Consider the following 18,063-nt stretch of genomic DNA (forward strand, 5'->3'; position numbering starts at 1 on the left):
CTGTAGGAGAGGAACTGGTTCGAGACCATCTTAAAAATCTGAACGTGCACAAGTCCATGGGTCCTTATGAGATCCATCTGTGGGTCCTGAAGGAGCTGGAGAATGAAGTTGCGAAGCCGCTGGCCATCATATTTGAGAAATCGTGGCAGTCAGGTGAAGTTCCTGACGACTGGAAAAAGGGAAATATAACCCCCATTTTCAAGAAGGGGAAAATGGATGACCCAGGGAATTACAGACCAGTCTCACCTCTGTGCCTGGCAAAATCTTGGAGCAGATTCTCCTGGAAGGCATGCTAAGGCATATGAAAAACAACAAGGTGCTTGGTGACAGCCAGCATGGCTTCACTAAGGGGAAATCCTGCCTGACCAATTTGGTGGCCTTCTATGATGGGGCTACAGAACTGATGGACAGGGGTAGAGCAGTTGATGTCATCTACCTGGACTTGTGTAAAGCGTTCGACACTGTCCCACAGGACATCCTTGTCTCTAAATTGGAGCGACATCAATTTGATGGATGGACCACTCGGTGGATAAAGAACTGGCTGGATGGCCGCACGCAAAGAGTTGTGGTCAATGGCTCAATGTCCAGCTGGAGACCAGTAACAAGTGGTGTCCCTCAGGGATCGGTGTTGGGACCGATCTTGTTTAACATCTTCGTCGCTGACATGGACAGTGGGATTGAGTGCGCCCTCAGCAAGTTTGCCACTGACACCAAGCTGTGTGGTTCGGTTGATATGCTGGAGGGAAGGAATGCCATCGAGAGGGACCTTGACATGCTTGTGAGGTGGGCTGATGCCAACCTCATGAGGTTTAACCATGCCAAGTGCAAGGTCCTACACCTGGGTCGGAGCAATCCCAGGCACAGCTACAGGTTGGGCAGAGAAGAGATTCAGAGCAGCCCTGCGGAGAAGGACTTGGGGGTGCTGGTTGATGAGAAAATGAACATGAGCCAGCAGTGTGCGCTTACAGCCCAGAAAGCCAACCATATCCTGGGCTGCATTAAAAGGAGCATGACCAGCAGGTCGAAGGAGGTGATCCTGCCCCTCTCCTCTGCTCTTGTGAGACCTCACCTGGAGTATTGTGTGCAGTTCTGGTGTCCTTAACATAAAAAGGACATGGAACTGTTGGAACAAGTCCAGAGGAGGGCCACGAGGATGATCAAGGGACTGGAGCACCTCCCGTATGAAGATAGGCTGAGGAAGTTGAGGCTGTTGAGCCTGGAGAAGAGAAGGCTGCGTGGAGACCTCATAGCAGCCTTCCAGTATCTGAAGTGGGCCTATAGGGATGCTGGGGAGGGACTCTTCATTAGAGACTGTAGTGACAGGACAAGGGGTAACGGGTTAAAACTTAAACAGGGCAAGTTTAGGTTGGATATAAGAAGGAAATTCTTTCCTGTTAGGGTGGTGAGGCACTGGAATGGGTTGCCCAGGGAGGTTGTGAATGCTCCATCCCTGGCAGTGTTCAAGGCCAGGTTGGATGAGGCCTTGGGTGATATAATTTAGTGTAAGGTGTCCCTGCCCATGGCAGGGAGGTTGGAACTAGATGATCTTAAGGTCCTTTCCAACCCTAACGATTCTATGATATGTACATACTGATTATTGCGCTACCCAATGTATGTGAAGTGGGAGGGAAAAGGAACTCTTGTACTTGGAATTTCTGTTTAGACTATTTCATTACTTCATTTTAACTTTTGTAATTCTTATCCCTTATTTGAACTATAATAATGTTAATGTTTAATGTAGCTATTCTCTATGACAGAGTAAAAGCCTGACTCTTTTTCTGGTAGAAAATAAATTACAGCTTTCTATTTCAGATGTGGTATTTAATTGTGTTTTTCACTGGCCAGGGTAATTTTTCTCAATTGTGTGAGCCAAGATTTCCTGCTTTAGTTGCCTTTTGAACATGGTTGTTTTTCGGATGTGTATATATAGCTTGAGTTGTTAAAACCAGAGTATTTTGATCCTCTGCTTGTCCAGTGTTGCAACTTCTGAGACCTCTCAGGTGTGTCTAAACTTCAGTCTAAAGTATGACCACAGCTTGTTTAGGCATATCCATGCTACCTTTACATTACTGATCTTGGGTACTGATAGCAGCACCTGCAAGGCACCCCATGTAGTTGTTGGCTTCAGTGTATCTTTACACCTTCCTGGTAGCGCTTTTGGTATATGCAGAGTAAATTTGTGCAAGATTAGTGCAGGTGTGTATTTAATTAATAGTAGTGTGACTGTTAGTGTTAAATATGTGCTCACCTCTTTTAATTTATTTGCGTGGGACACTCAAAATCCTGTCTTGACTGTGATTTTCACAGATCTTTGTACTGGTCACCTCTTTGCAGGTTGTTTGGGGTGAGTTTGTTGGTTGGTTTTATTTTCTAATCATGCAGAATTTCCAGCTCCTGAAAAGTTGGGCTGCTCTGGATCCATTAATAAAGTGCACAAAGAGAAGGGAAGCTGAACTCATATACTCGGATAAACAGAATGTGTATTCTGGGAAGGAATGCCATGACCTGAGTTTCCAGTTATAGCAGTCCTGGCTGCAACTTGTTGTATGTTAAGGTGTGTTTACGTTGTGGTGCTGTTTTTGATAGCGGAATATTGTGTTACATATACTAAAAACTGCAGGTAGGATTGTGAGCTATGTTTTATAAAAACATCTCTGAATATTCTAATAAAAATTTGTGTTCTTGCATGTATTTTACGTATTGTGATTATATCAGAAAATATAGGATTTATATGACTAAAATAATGATCAGATGGTTACTAGAATATTCTTAGGACATTGCTTTCACTATATAATTAGCTAACAACTTGGATTTTTCATTTGTGTGGCTCATATATGTGGAATTTCCAGAGTAACATGTATTTTGGATTAGTTTAGGGTGGTTTTTTATTTTCGTCAAAGCTATTCTAAAATTGCTGGCAGAAAGTTGCCCTGGTTAGTGTGTTGCTTCTTGGATCATGTTCAGCTACTATTGGAAGTGCTCTGGTTCAGAACAATTGCAGTTGACTGGTAGCTGTATCAGTTCAGACCAGAGAAGACATAGCAGCTGAAGAAGTCTTTGAAACGAGTCGTTCAGGACTAATATATAATATAGTAGTTCAGCAGTCCTGAAATAGTATTATACCTGTCTTGGCATCCCTGCTTTGTGCTTTCCCAACAATTCTTTGCATTTCTTTCTCCATCTTTGGAGTCTCAAGAAAAGCTGTAGCATTGCACTACACTACATTTGAATCGCAAGTGGTGGTAATGCACTAGAATATTGTGATTAATGTCCCCCAATTAACTAGTCCCACGTAGTGCATAGAAGTACAGAAACAGAAGCATGCAGGCTCAGCTCACTTAGAGTGTGCCAGTGGGATTGTTGACTAAGAACTCCAGCTGGCAGGATCCAGGGAGCAGCATGTACAGGTGATTTGTGGTACTGGAGGCAGGTCTCTGCTGCAGGTTGCCCTGAGTCAGCACATGGGGTAATGCTGCATGCTGAATACAAGGCAAATAAAAAAGAAAAGCAAGTAGAGAAGGAGAAGAGAAAATGAATGAATTGATGGAGATGTAAGATCTTAAGAGGTAAATGACTGTTGAAGCTGACTACTTTTAGGTGTTTTTTTAATAAAAACATGGTTACATGTATTTGTAATATTAGTTTATGTGGCCAAGATACCTTTCCATTGCTTAACACAAAGGTGCAGACTGCATTTTGCTTAACACAAATTCCAGACTGAATTGATAGAAAGTCATCTTGGTAAGAGCCTATGGATATCATATAACCAGGGCAGATAAATTGTGTAAGTGTGGTGATTGTGATACAATCTTATTCATAACTCTTAATAATTTCCTTTAAAGGATAAACACAATTAGTTGAGGAAACCTGAGTTGTTATAAGTTGTTATGAGGCATATATCCTTGTGATCATAATCTCCAATTATTTCTTAAGTATTCTGAGTAAACAACAAGTAGACTAGTGGTAGTAAATTCTGAAACTCACAAACACTGAACTTCTAGCTTTAATATCCTGATAGTAAACAGTAACAGGGATGGTAAAGGTAAGAATGTGGGTACACTCAAAAGCTGAATGAACACTATCTTCCTTTTTTTTTTTTGATGTGGACTTCTTCATGTTTACTTGTAATTTAAATAAGTAAAAATGCTGTTCTTGAAACTGTGAGTTTTAATACTTTGATAAGACAAGTAATATTTTTTTTTTATTATGCATATATTTTATGTCAATATAAAAACCCAAGACAGAAGGAAACTGATCAGGAGATGTGTCAGTAATTTGGGCAGTGTGGGTTTTGGGATGTTTTTTTTTTGTTAACATCAAAAGTGCCTACTTTTAGTGTCTTAAGGCTTTCCTTCCTCTTCCAGAAAATGCTGGGACAGAAGAGATGAGTACTCCCTTTACTAAGGCCTAAAACTGCCTGTTGAAAAACAATCCTGACCAGGCAATATACGAATGGCCCAAGGAAGCCAGCAAATTGATATTCAGGTTTTACATGACCTGCGACAGAAGTTTCCTGAGGTACCTGAAGGTGTTGTATCCAGATGCATGTTACAGGTCAGTGTTCTGTTAATGACTCCACAAGTAAGCAGTGTTGCTTATTTTAAGCATTATGTATGCGTGTCTCCTTTGAAAGAAGATATTTTTTCTATTTTCCTTTTTTGAGTGAGACAAATGTCACAGCCAATTTCTTTGTGTTAAATTGGCCTCTCTTTTTCCATGTCTAATCAAGGGTGGCCCAAGGTAAACCATCCTGTAAATCAGAGTGAGTATGGAGACTACCTACTCACCAATCAGTATGGTCATGCCTTTTAGCCATCTCATGAGCCCCTAACTGTGGCAAAAGGAGGAATGCAAAGCCAACATGAGTCCAGCAGGGACAATTTAAGTTTTTTATTTTTTTTTTGGGGGGGGGGGGGGGGGGGAGGCGGGTGTTTGGTTGGGTTGTTTTTTTTTTTTTTAATCACTTTGAGGGTCAAGGCAGATCCAGAAGCATCTTTGCTACCTGTTGTCTGTCAGGCTTCAAGGTAATTAGTGGGCCCTTGCCTTACATGCAGGTTGCTCCCCCTGCTTTTTACTTACAGCTCCCTTGGTCTGCAGAGCCAGTGCTGTTAGCTTTAAGGTATCTTGTGCAGCAGGCAGCCTAGGAGCGTGATACAGACACACCAAATTCTCAAAGTCAGCCTGAATCAGGCAGGACTGGGTGGTTGTAGCCTAGCATCCACTGTGTTAGACCTGCATGGATGTGATGCACTGGTGTGCTTCTGCCCAGTGCTTCCCACTGCTTTGGCTGCCAGATGGGCTTCGTTCATTCTGTTGTAGCTTTGGAGTCCATGCTGTTAATCTATGGATTTCTGTTGGGCTTGGAAGTAACAAAGCATTTTTGACTGGCAGTGCAGTTAATGCAATGGCTATGGGCTGCCATATCATCAACTTCTACCTTCAGCAATCTGTTTTCTGTATTGCCACCATCAGAATACTTATGCCCATATTTTATATCAGCTTCTGCTCTATAACATCATGTTAGTTACTTCTGCAGATAAATTAATATGCTCATCCAAAGTCTGGTACCTTGAATACCTGGGGTTAACAAATGCTGATAGACTTACTTAGCTATGTTGCTTAAACATGTTTGCTTTGCGTTTTCCAGCGATCACAAAGCATCCATACTGATTGGATTTTTTTTTCATTATCTAAGGTGTTCAATCTTTGAGTACTCTGGATAATGAGAGGGTTCATATGGATAATGAGAGGGTTCATATTCATATGGATTATCGGTATACACAACTTGATTAGAAAAAAGACGTTCCCAGAAGATTTTCCTTGAGTTCCCAGAAGCTAGCAGTCTCTGGACTATGGCTAGGGCATCTGTGGTTATGATGCAACATTCTTTATATCATAATTGCTTGTCTTGGGTTTTATATGTACTTTTATTTATAAAATACATATATGTATATACTTACGTGTGTATATGTAGTCATACATACCTGCATCCAAACACAATGTTTTTTAGTTAGGAGTTAGAAGTGTGCCAATTTAATGTTCATATTTTCAAGACTTTCTCATGCCTCTTCATTTGTACTAGAGTAAAAAGCTGTGAAAAGTGCAGTTCTTTGAGAGCATTGCCTTTTTACTTGCAAGAGAGCAAAATTCAGGGCTCATTAGGTTCTAAGCTTTCCCACACCCTTTCTCTCTAACTGTTTAGCTGAAAAGAGAACCAGCCTATAAATTGCCAGTATTTGTTTTCAGGATTGTACACTGCCATTTTATTAGTTCTCTGTAGGATTAATCTAATTCTCATACGACAAGTATAGTTTTGTCCTTCAAACGTGAGAACTGGTTATTGAGCGAGATCAATGGACTTGACAGAGTGAATACATCAGAAATTTAAAACCTCTCAGCTCTTGAGAGATTCAGTAGTCTTCATAACATTGAATATAGTGGACGATTTATATTTTCATATATATACACATATATATATGTTAAAAAGAGCCTTTATCTGTGAAGAAAAGAGACTGTGCAACCCATACTTTGACAGAGAGATTAGAGAAGGGTTCAGATGTTGAGGAATTGTTTTAGGTCTGCCTTCATAAGAGGATCTTTCAAAAATGCCATAGTATAATTAATGTTCCATATGTGCAGTATTATTACGCTAACTCATTACAGTGGGAAAGCTACCCTTTTGCTCTTGTTGTTGACTGAGAGCTTCTAAGACCCACCAGTAAAATCCTGTCATGTTGGTGGTTCTCTGAAATTTCTTGAGCTCTCATTTCTCTGAATCAGTGGCTTCTATGAACTACCATAGCTTCTAGCTATGCTGCTCCTCTGAGATAGGGGGGAGTTTTTTAGGTTTGGTTTTTTTTGTTTGGTTGGTTGGTTTTGTTAAAAAAGAAGCCTAATGTGATCTTGTTAAACCAAGAAATTTTGTACTTTGACTGGTGATGAAGATTGGAAAGCAGAATTTGACTACTTTTGCATGTGTTTACAGTACTGCTGGAACAGTGTCAGAATATTCTAGTTCCTGTAGTTGAGCATAGTGGAAGGAATTTCCGAAAAATGCAGTAATGTGGTTTAGGTCAAAGATAAGTACTTAAGGACAGTATCAGGTATAAGAAATGCTGTGTTTACCTTGATGCGTCAGGTGAAGCATCTTGTCTGGGTGAAATTATTTTTGAACTTATTATGTTCCAGGAGAGAACCTGAAAGAGTTTAAGCAGTTACGCAGTTTGGAATTGGATTGGCAAGAGGCTTTTTTTAACAAGAAAAGTTTCTTCAGATCACCATGAACTGTGCAGGAAAACTACACAGATCCTTAAAACTACACAGATCCTTCAGTCCTCTTCCTTCTATTTTTGTTTTTGTTTGGGTTTGTTTGGTTTTTTGTTTGTTTTGGTTTTTGTTCCTTTTTTTCTCTTTACTAAACACTCTCAGCTTATTTTTAAAGGAAGGCTTATAGCATTATATGCTTATAATGAAAATCTTGAGATTTAACAGAGGCACAGATGTCTTAAGATGATTAGCCCACTGTTGAAATAGCTGAACAGTATCTAGTATACTGAAAACAGAGGACCACGAAAAAATCTAATAGGATGAAAACTGTATTAATTTAGGGAATGAAGTTTTATTGTTTTCTTGGGCTGACAGCACTGAATGTTCTTGAAAAGTTTTGCATCCCTCCATTCTTCCCAACAAGTCTTCTGCATTTGGCTCTCCCCTTCTCGTTTAAGGGAGTCACTGCAGTGTCCCTAGTCTGTGGACATTGTCCCCTTTTGTTCTTTTTTGTGTCTGGAGCATTCTGTAAGTACCTGCTCCTCAAGTCTGCGTACTCTCCTTGCTTCCTCATTTCTCTCCAACATTCTTATTCATTCTTTTTTTTTTTTTTTTTCCTCTTTCAGGATGGCATTTTAAACTCAACTGGGACATGGGCAGAGCTAACATGAGGGGTATTGTTTTGCTGGAATATGCTCAGTTCTGCTGTCAACCGATTCTCTGATCTGTAAAGAACTAGAAGTGGTTGAAACTCTTCCTCTGCCAGCCAGAAGATGCCAGGGGTTTCATGTGCCCCTGTTTCCCGTTTGTGTGCTCCAGTTTGCTCATTGATGTCACTGAAATTTTTGGAATTGATTTGATGCAGTCTTAAAAAAAAAAAAAAAAATTGTCCAAAGAAATGCATTCAAGCTGAATGTAAGGGCCTTGCAAGCTTGGCCTGTTTCTTTTTGGTTTGGTATTTTTGGCCTTTGTTAGTAATTCACTTAAGTTCACCCAAAATCTGCCTTTAAGATCTTTCTAGCTTATTTTTATGTGACACCCTATCTTTTTGCCTTTTCTGGCTCCCTTTTTCTCCCACACAACAAATACAGGACTGTTTTTTCTTACCTTTTCTTACCCACTGTTGTGTCCATGTGTGATTCCATTCTTCATTACTGATTTCATTTGATTACTTTGTCCTCTGGTGCTTATTCCAAGCTAGAACTGATAGGCATAACCATAATCTTGACCTGTTTTCGTATCTCTTGAGGTTTTTCTGCAACAATCTTAATATACAACTGGTTAGTTAGATAGCATCTATGGAATCCTGTTACTTCAAAAGTTTTGTGGCTGTTTTTTTTGGTGGGTTTTTTTTTTTGTTCGTTGGGGTTTTTTTTTATTAATTCAGAACTGCATCTGGCCTGTATGAACACATGGTTTTGGTTTTGGTTTTGTGGGTGGAGTTTAGCCCTGTCCCTCTTCCACTTTTGTTATGCCAGTCCTTTTTTTTTCTTTTTTAATATGCAAGTTAGAGACAGCCTTGCTGTATCTTCACAACACACTTACGACCTCTCATCCTGGTTGAAGGATTAGAACTACTGTCCACTACTTTAACAAAAGTAACTTGATACAAAGCATTTGGCATACATCAGTTCATCTCGCTTGTGTTATTCTTTAACTAACTGATAATGTTGCTACTTTGCATATGCATTCTTCTTAGTACCTGTTTCTGTGTGCTGGATGAATCTGACATCTATTTAGTTTTAATGTCTGGGCCTCAATAGGTGCTTTTCTGGCTAAAAGTATTAACCTTTATTTCTTGGTGGTAGGGGAAAGTTCTGTCAGAAAAGTAATATGGACACAGTATTAAGAAATTACCCCACTGATGCATGTTCACTCTTCTAAAAATCCTTATGTAGGAAACTAAATTGGGAAAATCTGAGTACAGTATTACTAAACCTGGAAAAAGAGGAATCAGCGATTTTCTTCTGAAATGTTTTAAAAAAGCAAATTAGCTGGGTTGGTTTTGTTCTAAGTCATCCTGTTCAAGGTTTTAAGTGCCATTGTACAAATGTAAGTATTTAAGAGCTTTGCAAGCAGTGGTGTCAAATGAAAATACAAATGTCCCCTGGCTTTTCCATTACTCATTACATCTTGCAAAAGAGTAATCCTACTGCATTTGTATACACTGAGTTTTTACATTTCTTCTGAAGTCATGTACAACACCTTGGGCTGGCATTTTGCTTCTCTGCGTAAGATTCACTTTCCAACAGGCGGTAATGCATAACTGCTATTGAAGTGTTTGGGAAAAGACTTAAACATTTATTTTGGTTTTTGTTTTTAAGTTATTAACCAGTAATACGTAGGTGCTGTGTATCCATTTTCTGTCATTTCACCCCTCAAACCATAGACTTGGTCATTGCTGAAGATTGCTCTGAAACTGAGAAGGAATAGCAAAAGTACTCATCCAAGGTGTATCATACTGTATGGTGTTAGCTTGTCAAGGTCCAAGATCTCCCTGGAATTGCTTCAGCGGCAGTGCAGACCTCCCCCGTTGGTACCAGTGCCTGAGTTGCTGTTCTCAAAATAGTAAGGTTCACATGGAAGCCCTTTGGTGCATGTTTAGCAGCTATGCTAGCCAGCCACCTAAAACTTTCTAGTTTATGTTAGTTGTTAATTTTTCAATGATGATTGGATGCATATGTATCCAATTGTGATGGTATTGTATCAGTAATGTCAAACTTTCATCTTCTTTTATAGAATAACAATAATTTGGATGCCTGTTGCGCAGTTCTCTCTCAGGAGAGCACGAAGTATCTCTACGGTGAAGGAGACCTAGGTTTTTCTGATGATTCTGGGATTCCTGGACTACGAAATCACATGACATCTCTTAATTTGGATTTGCAGTCACAGAATGTGTATCATCATGGAAGAGAAGGAAGTAGAATGAATGGAAGTAGGACTCTAGCTCACAGTGTTAGTGATGGACACCTTCAAACCAACCAGTCCAACAATGAACTGTTTCATCAGGAACCACAGACAGCACCTGCTCAGGTTCCACAAGGATTTAATGTCTTTGGGATGGCTAATACAGTTAGTACTTCTAATCCAGGACAGCATCTTGGATTTCACCTAGGCAGCAAAGGAGTATCTAACTTGTCTCAACAAACACCCAGATTCAATCCCATTATGGTAACTTTAGCCCCAAATATTCAGCCTGGTCGCAATACCCCTACGTCTTTGCACATACATGGTGTACCTCCTCCTGTACTTAACAGTCCACAGGGAAATTCTATCTATATTAGGCCTTACATCACAGCTCCTAGTACCGCTCGACAGACACAGCAGCAGCCAGGCTGGGCATCTCAGTTTAATCCCATGCACCCTCAGCAAGTCTACCAGCCTTCACAGCCAAGTCCCTGGACTACTCTTCCTACATCCAGTACTACGCCACATACCTCATCGCAACACTCAACGCAGTCAAATCAGCAAGGCCACCAGACTTCTCATGTCTATATGCCTATCAGTTCTCCTACTACTCCACAAGCACCTATGATTCACTCATCTGGTAGCTCACAATCCTCTGCTCATAGCCAATACAACATTCAGAATATATCCACAGGACCTCGCAAAAACCAAATTGAAATCAAACTTGAACCACCACAAAGAAACAGTTCTTCTAAGTTGCGTTCAACTGGCCCTCGCACCTCCACTACTCCCTCTTCCCTCAACAGCCAGACATTAAGTAGAAGTCAACCCACTGTTTACATATCGGCCAGTCCTCCAAATAGTGATGAAGTGATCACACGCAGTCAGCCCAAGGTCTACATTTCAGCAAATGCCACAACAGGAGATGATCAAGTTGTGCGGAACCAGCCCACTCTTTTCATATCAACAAATCCTGGAGTATCTGCTGCTTCTAGGAATATGTCTGGTCAAGTAAGCATGGGTCCTGCATTTATTCATCACCATCCACCCAAGAGTCGAGCAGTGGGCAACAGCACCACTGCAACCTCTCCTCGAGTGGTGGTTACGCAGCCTAACACAAAATATACTTTTAAAATTACAGTTTCTCCAAATAAGCCCCCTGCAGTTTCTCCAGGGGTTGTGTCCCCAACCTTTGAACCTACAAACCTTCTAAACCTTCCTGATCACTATGTTGAACCAGAGGGTATCCAGCATCTTGCTGACCCTGTTTTAGCACATGTGGATAGGATCAGTGATGCACGGAAATTGAGTATGGGATCTGATGATGCTGCCTACACGCAAGGTAATATTCTTAATATAAATAGTAGAGATTTCAACAAGGTAGTCAATTCAGTATGTAGATTATGGAACAGGAAACAGTTGATAACCTTTGTGAATGTTAATATAGTGTCTTCAACTAGCAAAATAAAAAAGCTTTATAAGCATAGATTTCTTTTTATGGTAAAGACATGTAACTGAATACTTGGAGATAATTCTGTTTGTCTTAAGTAGATATGTTATCTGTATAATGAAGTAGAGTCACAGTGTTTTATTTTTTATGTTGTTCTGAAAGAAACATCTAAACTTGTTCTATTTGTCCTGACCATTTAAAGTTACCAGTCTACTGGCAGATTTTTGAATCGTTTGAGATACTGTTTCCACTGGAAAATGTTCCCATTTTTTTCCTTTTTCCGAGTGTTACTTAAGAAGGAAGAAAAGCAGACTTCAGAAGAAATTAGTGGGATGAAGTGTTGGCTTCCTTGTTTCCTAATGCGTGCCTGACAATAAAATGCTTAAAGTCTTGATACTTACTTCTGTTATGTTCTAAAATGTGAGAAGGAACACCGCGCCAGATAAAGCTATTTTAAAGAATCAGTGGTGATGGGGAGAGTAAAACTTAGAATACATGATACAGCAGCTCAACCTGTTAATCTTTTTCTTCTGTTTTCATGGTTTTTGCATGCTTTTCTTACCAACTTGATGGTTTATTAACCCTCCTGTATAAAGATGTTTTTGTATAAAGATGTTGAATGAGCCTTAGGATATTTAAGCAGTATTCACGATAGGTTGTCAAAATAATTTCTCTTTGACCTTATTGGTTTTCTTTGGATATGGCAAACAATTCGGCATTAAAAAACTGGCTTGTTCCATGACCACTGTAAACATTCTTCAGATTAATTTAGCCATTTTGTTTTGTAGAAGTATAGTGATCAGGACACTAGAAGCCTGAAGTGCATCCTGAGTACTATAGCAATGAAGTAAATCGAAAACCAATTACAGTTTGTGTGCTACTTCTGGATATTATATTTTACAATCATTGAAGAATTAAAGAACACCAGAAAATGATTTGTCTGTAGAAAAGCAAAACAAACTGCCCTCCAGAAGCACTATTCCCTTTTCTTACTCAGACGGGAGGCTTGACTGGATGTTTAGTCCTAGAAGACTTTTAGGGACCCAGAAATTAAGCAATTGAAATATTTTCCTTAGGCTCTATCTAAACACTCTTCTAGATCATGAATTTGCTTCATGCATTCTGCATTTTAGATATTTGTTGGGGAAGGGTGTCCCTTTCTCTTGTTCTTTCATTCTGATGGGACTGACTTCTACCAGGTCTGTTTCATCTCTTGTACACTGTGCATGCAGTCATATGTTGAATAGTGAAGCTAAACAATTATTTTCATGGTGCTCGTTCTGTGTATAGCTTTCCATCTCTGTAATGGGCAGGCATCCTATTAAGAAAATACATAACTGTGTAATAAAATCCTTAGGTTGATGTTTTCATACTAGGGAGCTTCAGTCCCTCAGTTCAATCCTACTTGGCTTTTGACTGTCTTTTTCATATTTTCTTTGTCTTGGGGAGGGGATGGCATGCATAGTTCATCACTGGTACCACCTATATGTATGTATGTGGATGTACATGTACTTAACACTTCTTGCCACTGTTTTTAATGTAAAAATGTTAATTGGTAAACTAGTTTAGTAACTAAATATTTTGCACAGTTCTTGCTTTGGTTTCTTAGAGCTTTTTAAAATATTCAGAAAGAAAAAAAGCCACAGGAAACAAATTTCGTAAAATCCTAACCAGTCCTTGTAGATGTCTTAAAAAAAAAAAATAACTACTTGAATGAGGTACAGCTGTGCCCCATCCTCCAATTACTTCATGTGATCTAAGAATAAAATACAGAATTATATTTGTCTTTGTATCAGGCCCCACTCTTAAACAATGTTCTCTTAAAATTAAATTTAAAGAGTATTGGAAAGGGAGAACAAAACCAAAATCGGTTTGAACTTTTGAAATCGCATATTAAATTACTGAGTTTGTGTAGCTTTAAATACAGGTTTTGAAAATGTGCACAAACTTAAGTGTGTCCTGAATCTACTGCCACAGAACAATTGCAGTGCCAGAATTCCCCTTTCCTCCAGATTTGGCAAACTAAGAAATTTCAGACATTGATAGGCCTGTAGAATAGGGTGAAATCATTGTGTTCCTAGATTAGATGTTTTTCCCCTTAGAAACACAATAACGAAAGACATGCTTAAGTAGTAATTGTTTAAAATTCAGATTCACAGAGGCTTCAAGAAAACAATTACGCATACATTTTCAAACTTGCAAGTATATTTAGTGCCTGATTGAGTAGGTATCTAGGAAGAAGTGAACTTTTGTCCTCCAGACTTTCATGCTCCCTGTAATTACAATGATTTACAGCCTTTTTGTGGAAAACGTGCACTTTGAACCTCAAAGGAAGCAGTGGCATCTGCCAGAGCACTGAATCGTGCAGTTCTTGCCAAGCTGCTGAATGTGAACAGACAGAAGCTGAAAAAATTAAATGTGCATAATACTCTGTTTGCACATAATTAAAAAGCTGAACATAAAATATGTTCTGGTTGCAGTACAATAATGACAAGTTGAGAAGGCAATTTTGTACTTCTTTTCTGGGGCGATTCCAGGAAATACCTTCTTTTTAAGGATGTCCAAATAAACAGGTGCAAGCCTGAGACTTTCTGGCTCGCATTCCAGGTTAGCCTATGTAGGGTAACCTTGGTGTGCCTGTGCTGCCCACATAGGTTGAATCCCCTTCCTGCAAGAAGCACAGGATTATCAAAAAGACCATTAAATATGTCCTCATGGTCAGTCTAAACTAGATCTAGTAGCTGAATTGTATTAGATTCACACATCAGTGCAGTTTCTTCTTCATGTTTTTGGTTGATCTGATCAACACTAGAGGGAGCTGAATACTTAAATTGCTGGTTTCCGTTAATACCACAGTGGGATATGGGGAGATTTCATCTTCCGCACCCTATTTTTTCCTACAGCTGCCAAAATGGTATTTAGGCAAAATTACTAAATTGTATGTGAAAGCCACCACTTAAACCAGTGTCTTGCCAGTCCCCTATCCAAGTTATTTTTAATAGAAGTGTTGCGTAGCAATATCAAGGGATTCTTCTTTAATCATAATAGTAATTTTGTAATGAGTGTGTTTAAAATCGTTTGGGATTTAAAATTATAAAATGATAGTAACATGGCTACTAGGAGAATAAATTGGATCGTGCCTGGAAAGTGATGTGAAAATGGAGAGCATGTAGTAGTGCTGTTGGGCATCCATCAGTGCCTTCCTATGCAGTTCCATAATGACAGCTTAATAAATCACAGAGAGTTGTGGGGTTTTTCCCCTATACAAGAATAGGTTTAAAAAAAAAACCATGCAGAGTGGGGAGTGTCTTGCTCATTAGTCTACTCTTGAGTCCATGCCATATGTCCTAGAGATACGCTGGTATCAGCCTGCCTCGCTTACGACCTCCAGCATACTTGTTGATCACCAGCATCCGTAGTTGGATGGGTCTGAAGAGCTCTGAGTCTGGTCAGTAGAGCACAGCTGTGCTGCTGCAGGTCAGATACCAATGACCTGGCCTTTGAACAGTTGCCTCAGCAGTAATACCAAGGCAGTGGAAATAGAAGAGACTATCTAAAAGTAGAAATGAAGTGTAGAAAAAAAAGAGCTTGTACTCTTCTTACAAGACTAGAGGTAAAGTAGTCTTTGATTTCCTTTCTTTATAGTTGCAGCTACATTTGTAACTTCTGGAGTTCATAACTGAGAAAAAGTTCCTCCAGTTGTTTGAATTCGTAAAAAGCTTTTCAAGAGGAGAGGTTGTCTTTTTAGATTACTGACCTGATGATTCCAGGTCTTCAACAAAAATCTTTGTCTTGGGATTTCAGTTACGAAATTTTTATATCACATATGAGCACAGCTGCAACTTTAGCTATATTGTGACTATGTGGCTACCACGAAGGTTTATGCAGATAAAATTGAACAAAAATAAGCAGAAGATTAAGCAGCTTTGTTGTTTGTCAAAAGTATCTTTTGAACACGTGACTCAAAAGCCTGGCCTGAATCTCTGTAAGGCCTTGCAGTTCTGTAACGCTGTACAAAAATAGTTTGGCATGGTTCCTCCTCTTGAAGAACCTCTGGAAGACAAAAATATGATGTGTGAATGAATGAACAGGCAGGAAGTGCAACAGAGGGCAGTTCTGCTTGCCAAATACGTGGAAAGTTACCTCTTTTGATGTGTGCTTTTTTTTTTTGCCTTCTTTTTCCCCCTCTGCTACTACTGAGGAAACTTAACCAAGCAAACTTAAGTGCTTCTCATATTTTGGTACCTGAAAGAAATCATGATGAACATTACATTCCAGCCAGAGTCTGCTTAAATACTTCATGAGGCAAATTCAGTCTCTTTAAAATACCTTGTTATTGCTGCTACTTTATAATTTCCACAGTGCTATAAAAGTATCCATGGTCTATGAAGCTGATCCCAGTTTATATTAATAATTTAATGGATGAATTAATAGCTGTGCAGAAGTTGAAATAATTGTTGCATTTATTTAATGAAATACTTTTTCATTTTTATAGGTGATTATTGCTTTGAGCAGTGTTATCTGCTCACTTGACAATATTTAATAGTATATCTACCTTTAATGAAATGAACCCCTTAGTTTGTATAAAATTGATTTCATCTGCTGATACTTACATTCTTTATATCTTTAAAAAACCTGTGGTTTAAATGATAACTTTACCATTTCTAAATTAGGTCTCCTCATGCCATTTTCTTTACAAATAGTAGGCAGTGTTAGGAATTAGAAGCTGAAGTAATGGTTCTGCACCATAGTTCAGGGATAAAATGGCATACAGTCCGGCCTCTGTGATGACTATAACTGATGTTTGCCAGTGGTATTGCCTGTAGTACTTTCTGGTTTAGTTTCATGTAGTGTCTCCTGCTATGACAAGAACAATTTGTTATATTCAAATCCAAGTAGCAATAAAAATCAAAACCTTAGATGCGTATCTAGCATATGTAGTGTTCTTTGTATTGTGGCTGTCTCTCTGAAATCCTCTTCATTCTACCTGTTTTACAATGTTTGGGTGAATGTAATGCAGGGAAACATTTGTTACTGTTTTCTGGTAGTCGTTCTTGTAGATTCATTTGATTCTTGGAAGAGACTTTTACATATTACACCTAAATTTTGCATGGTCATCTGTTACGGTGTATGACTTTCTCACTGTATTTGCTTGTTGCCTGTAATTGATTTGTGCTGTTTTCAGAAATGCAACACTTTGCGTCTTACGGCAGATATTTTCTTGTGAGGAGAATGGAAGAGCAATCTCTAACAATTTTTTGTCTGTATTTTCCCAAAAAATTACTAAATTTCATCTTTAGTTTATGTTGCCATGTGAAGAATAATAAGGTAGATAAAGTGGGACTTTATGTATTACAGCTTTACTGGTACACCAGAAGGCCAGGATGGAGCGACTTCAGCGAGAACTTGAGATTCAAAAGAAAAAGTTGGATAAACTAAAATCAGAGGTCAATGAAATGGAGAATAATCTAACACGAAGGCGACTGAAAAGATCGAATTCTGTATCCCAGATTCCATCAGTAAGTTGAAACACCTGTAGGCTATAAACCTGAACCACAAGTGTGGTCTGTCACATTAAATTAAGGGAACAGTTGCTCATATATTGACAATATACTAATGACAAGTAATACAGCTAGAATTAAACCAGTAAGCAGTGTAGTTTAAACACTAAATATGCATTATTGAACCATAGCCTTTCAGTTCACTAGTTGCTTTTTGAAGTGTTGCTTTTAAAGACAGTCACAAAAGATTTGACCTGGTAGTCCTTCCTAATGTTTCAGACTACAAATTAATACTCATACTGCTTTCCACGCAGAGTACTTTTTAGTGTTCATGCATATACCAATCTCAAGGAAACTGCTTAATGCGCCAGTTTGCAGTGTCAGATGAGCCATTGACCTGGTGGACCATTGGCACCGTCGTGGCCACAATCTGGAGTCATTCAGTCAGCTCTGAAATTTGATGAGAGAAGAATTCAGTGGGTCTGAAAGCTTTGTGTAAGATAATGCTTGGATTAAAAGAAAGGTCATTATAAAGGAAAATTCTTTTATCTTCACTTCTGAAATAACTGGATGCTGTCTGCTTATGTGTGACTGATGACTGATAATGAAATGGAAAAACTTAACCAGCAGATTTATTTTTTTCAGCTGGAAGAAATGCAACAGTTACGAAGTTGTAACAGACAGCTGCAGATAGACATAGATTGCCTAACCAAAGAGATTGATCTTTTTCAAGCAAGAGGTACAGTATGTCTCAGTACATCAACAACTGTAAATACTGATTTTTTTTCCCTTCATTCACTGTCTGCATGTAGAAAAGTCTCTGTTACAAATACACACTATATATGCACACTATATATATATATACACACTATTTGCAAAATCATTACATTAGTTTGAGTGAAACCATGGAAGTAATTGTCTAAGCCTGGGTTTGTTTGG

The 18,063-nt window shown here is 38.9% G+C and overlaps 1 protein-coding gene across 2 annotated transcripts in view; it reads left to right on the forward strand.

The window, feature by feature from the left end:
- The window catches only part of TAB2 (TGF-beta activated kinase 1 (MAP3K7) binding protein 2), a 313,346-nt gene that overhangs the window by 289,976 nt on the left and 5,307 nt on the right, over positions 1 to 18,063 (forward strand). The window contains exons 2-5 of one of the 2 annotated variants that reach the window (XM_061471515.1): positions 4,364 to 4,554; positions 10,006 to 11,515; positions 16,982 to 17,142; positions 17,770 to 17,863. In XM_061471515.1, coding sequence (XP_061327499.1) covers positions 4,453 to 4,554; positions 10,006 to 11,515; positions 16,982 to 17,142; positions 17,770 to 17,863 — 1,867 coding nt within the window. In that variant the 5' untranslated portion in view covers positions 4,364 to 4,452. Of the gene's footprint in view, positions 1 to 4,363; positions 4,555 to 9,462; positions 9,835 to 10,005; positions 11,516 to 16,981; positions 17,143 to 17,769; positions 17,864 to 18,063 lie in introns of those variants that run through there. The other variant, XM_061471516.1, reaches the window with a different exon arrangement.

The sequence above is a fragment of the Pezoporus flaviventris genome, unplaced genomic scaffold (genome assembly GCF_033815535.1).
Source record: "Pezoporus flaviventris isolate CSIRO_AGI_PZ_B2104156 unplaced genomic scaffold, CSIRO_AGI_Pfla_v1 ptg000066l, whole genome shotgun sequence".
Taxonomy (NCBI): Eukaryota; Metazoa; Chordata; class Aves; order Psittaciformes; family Psittacidae; genus Pezoporus; species Pezoporus flaviventris.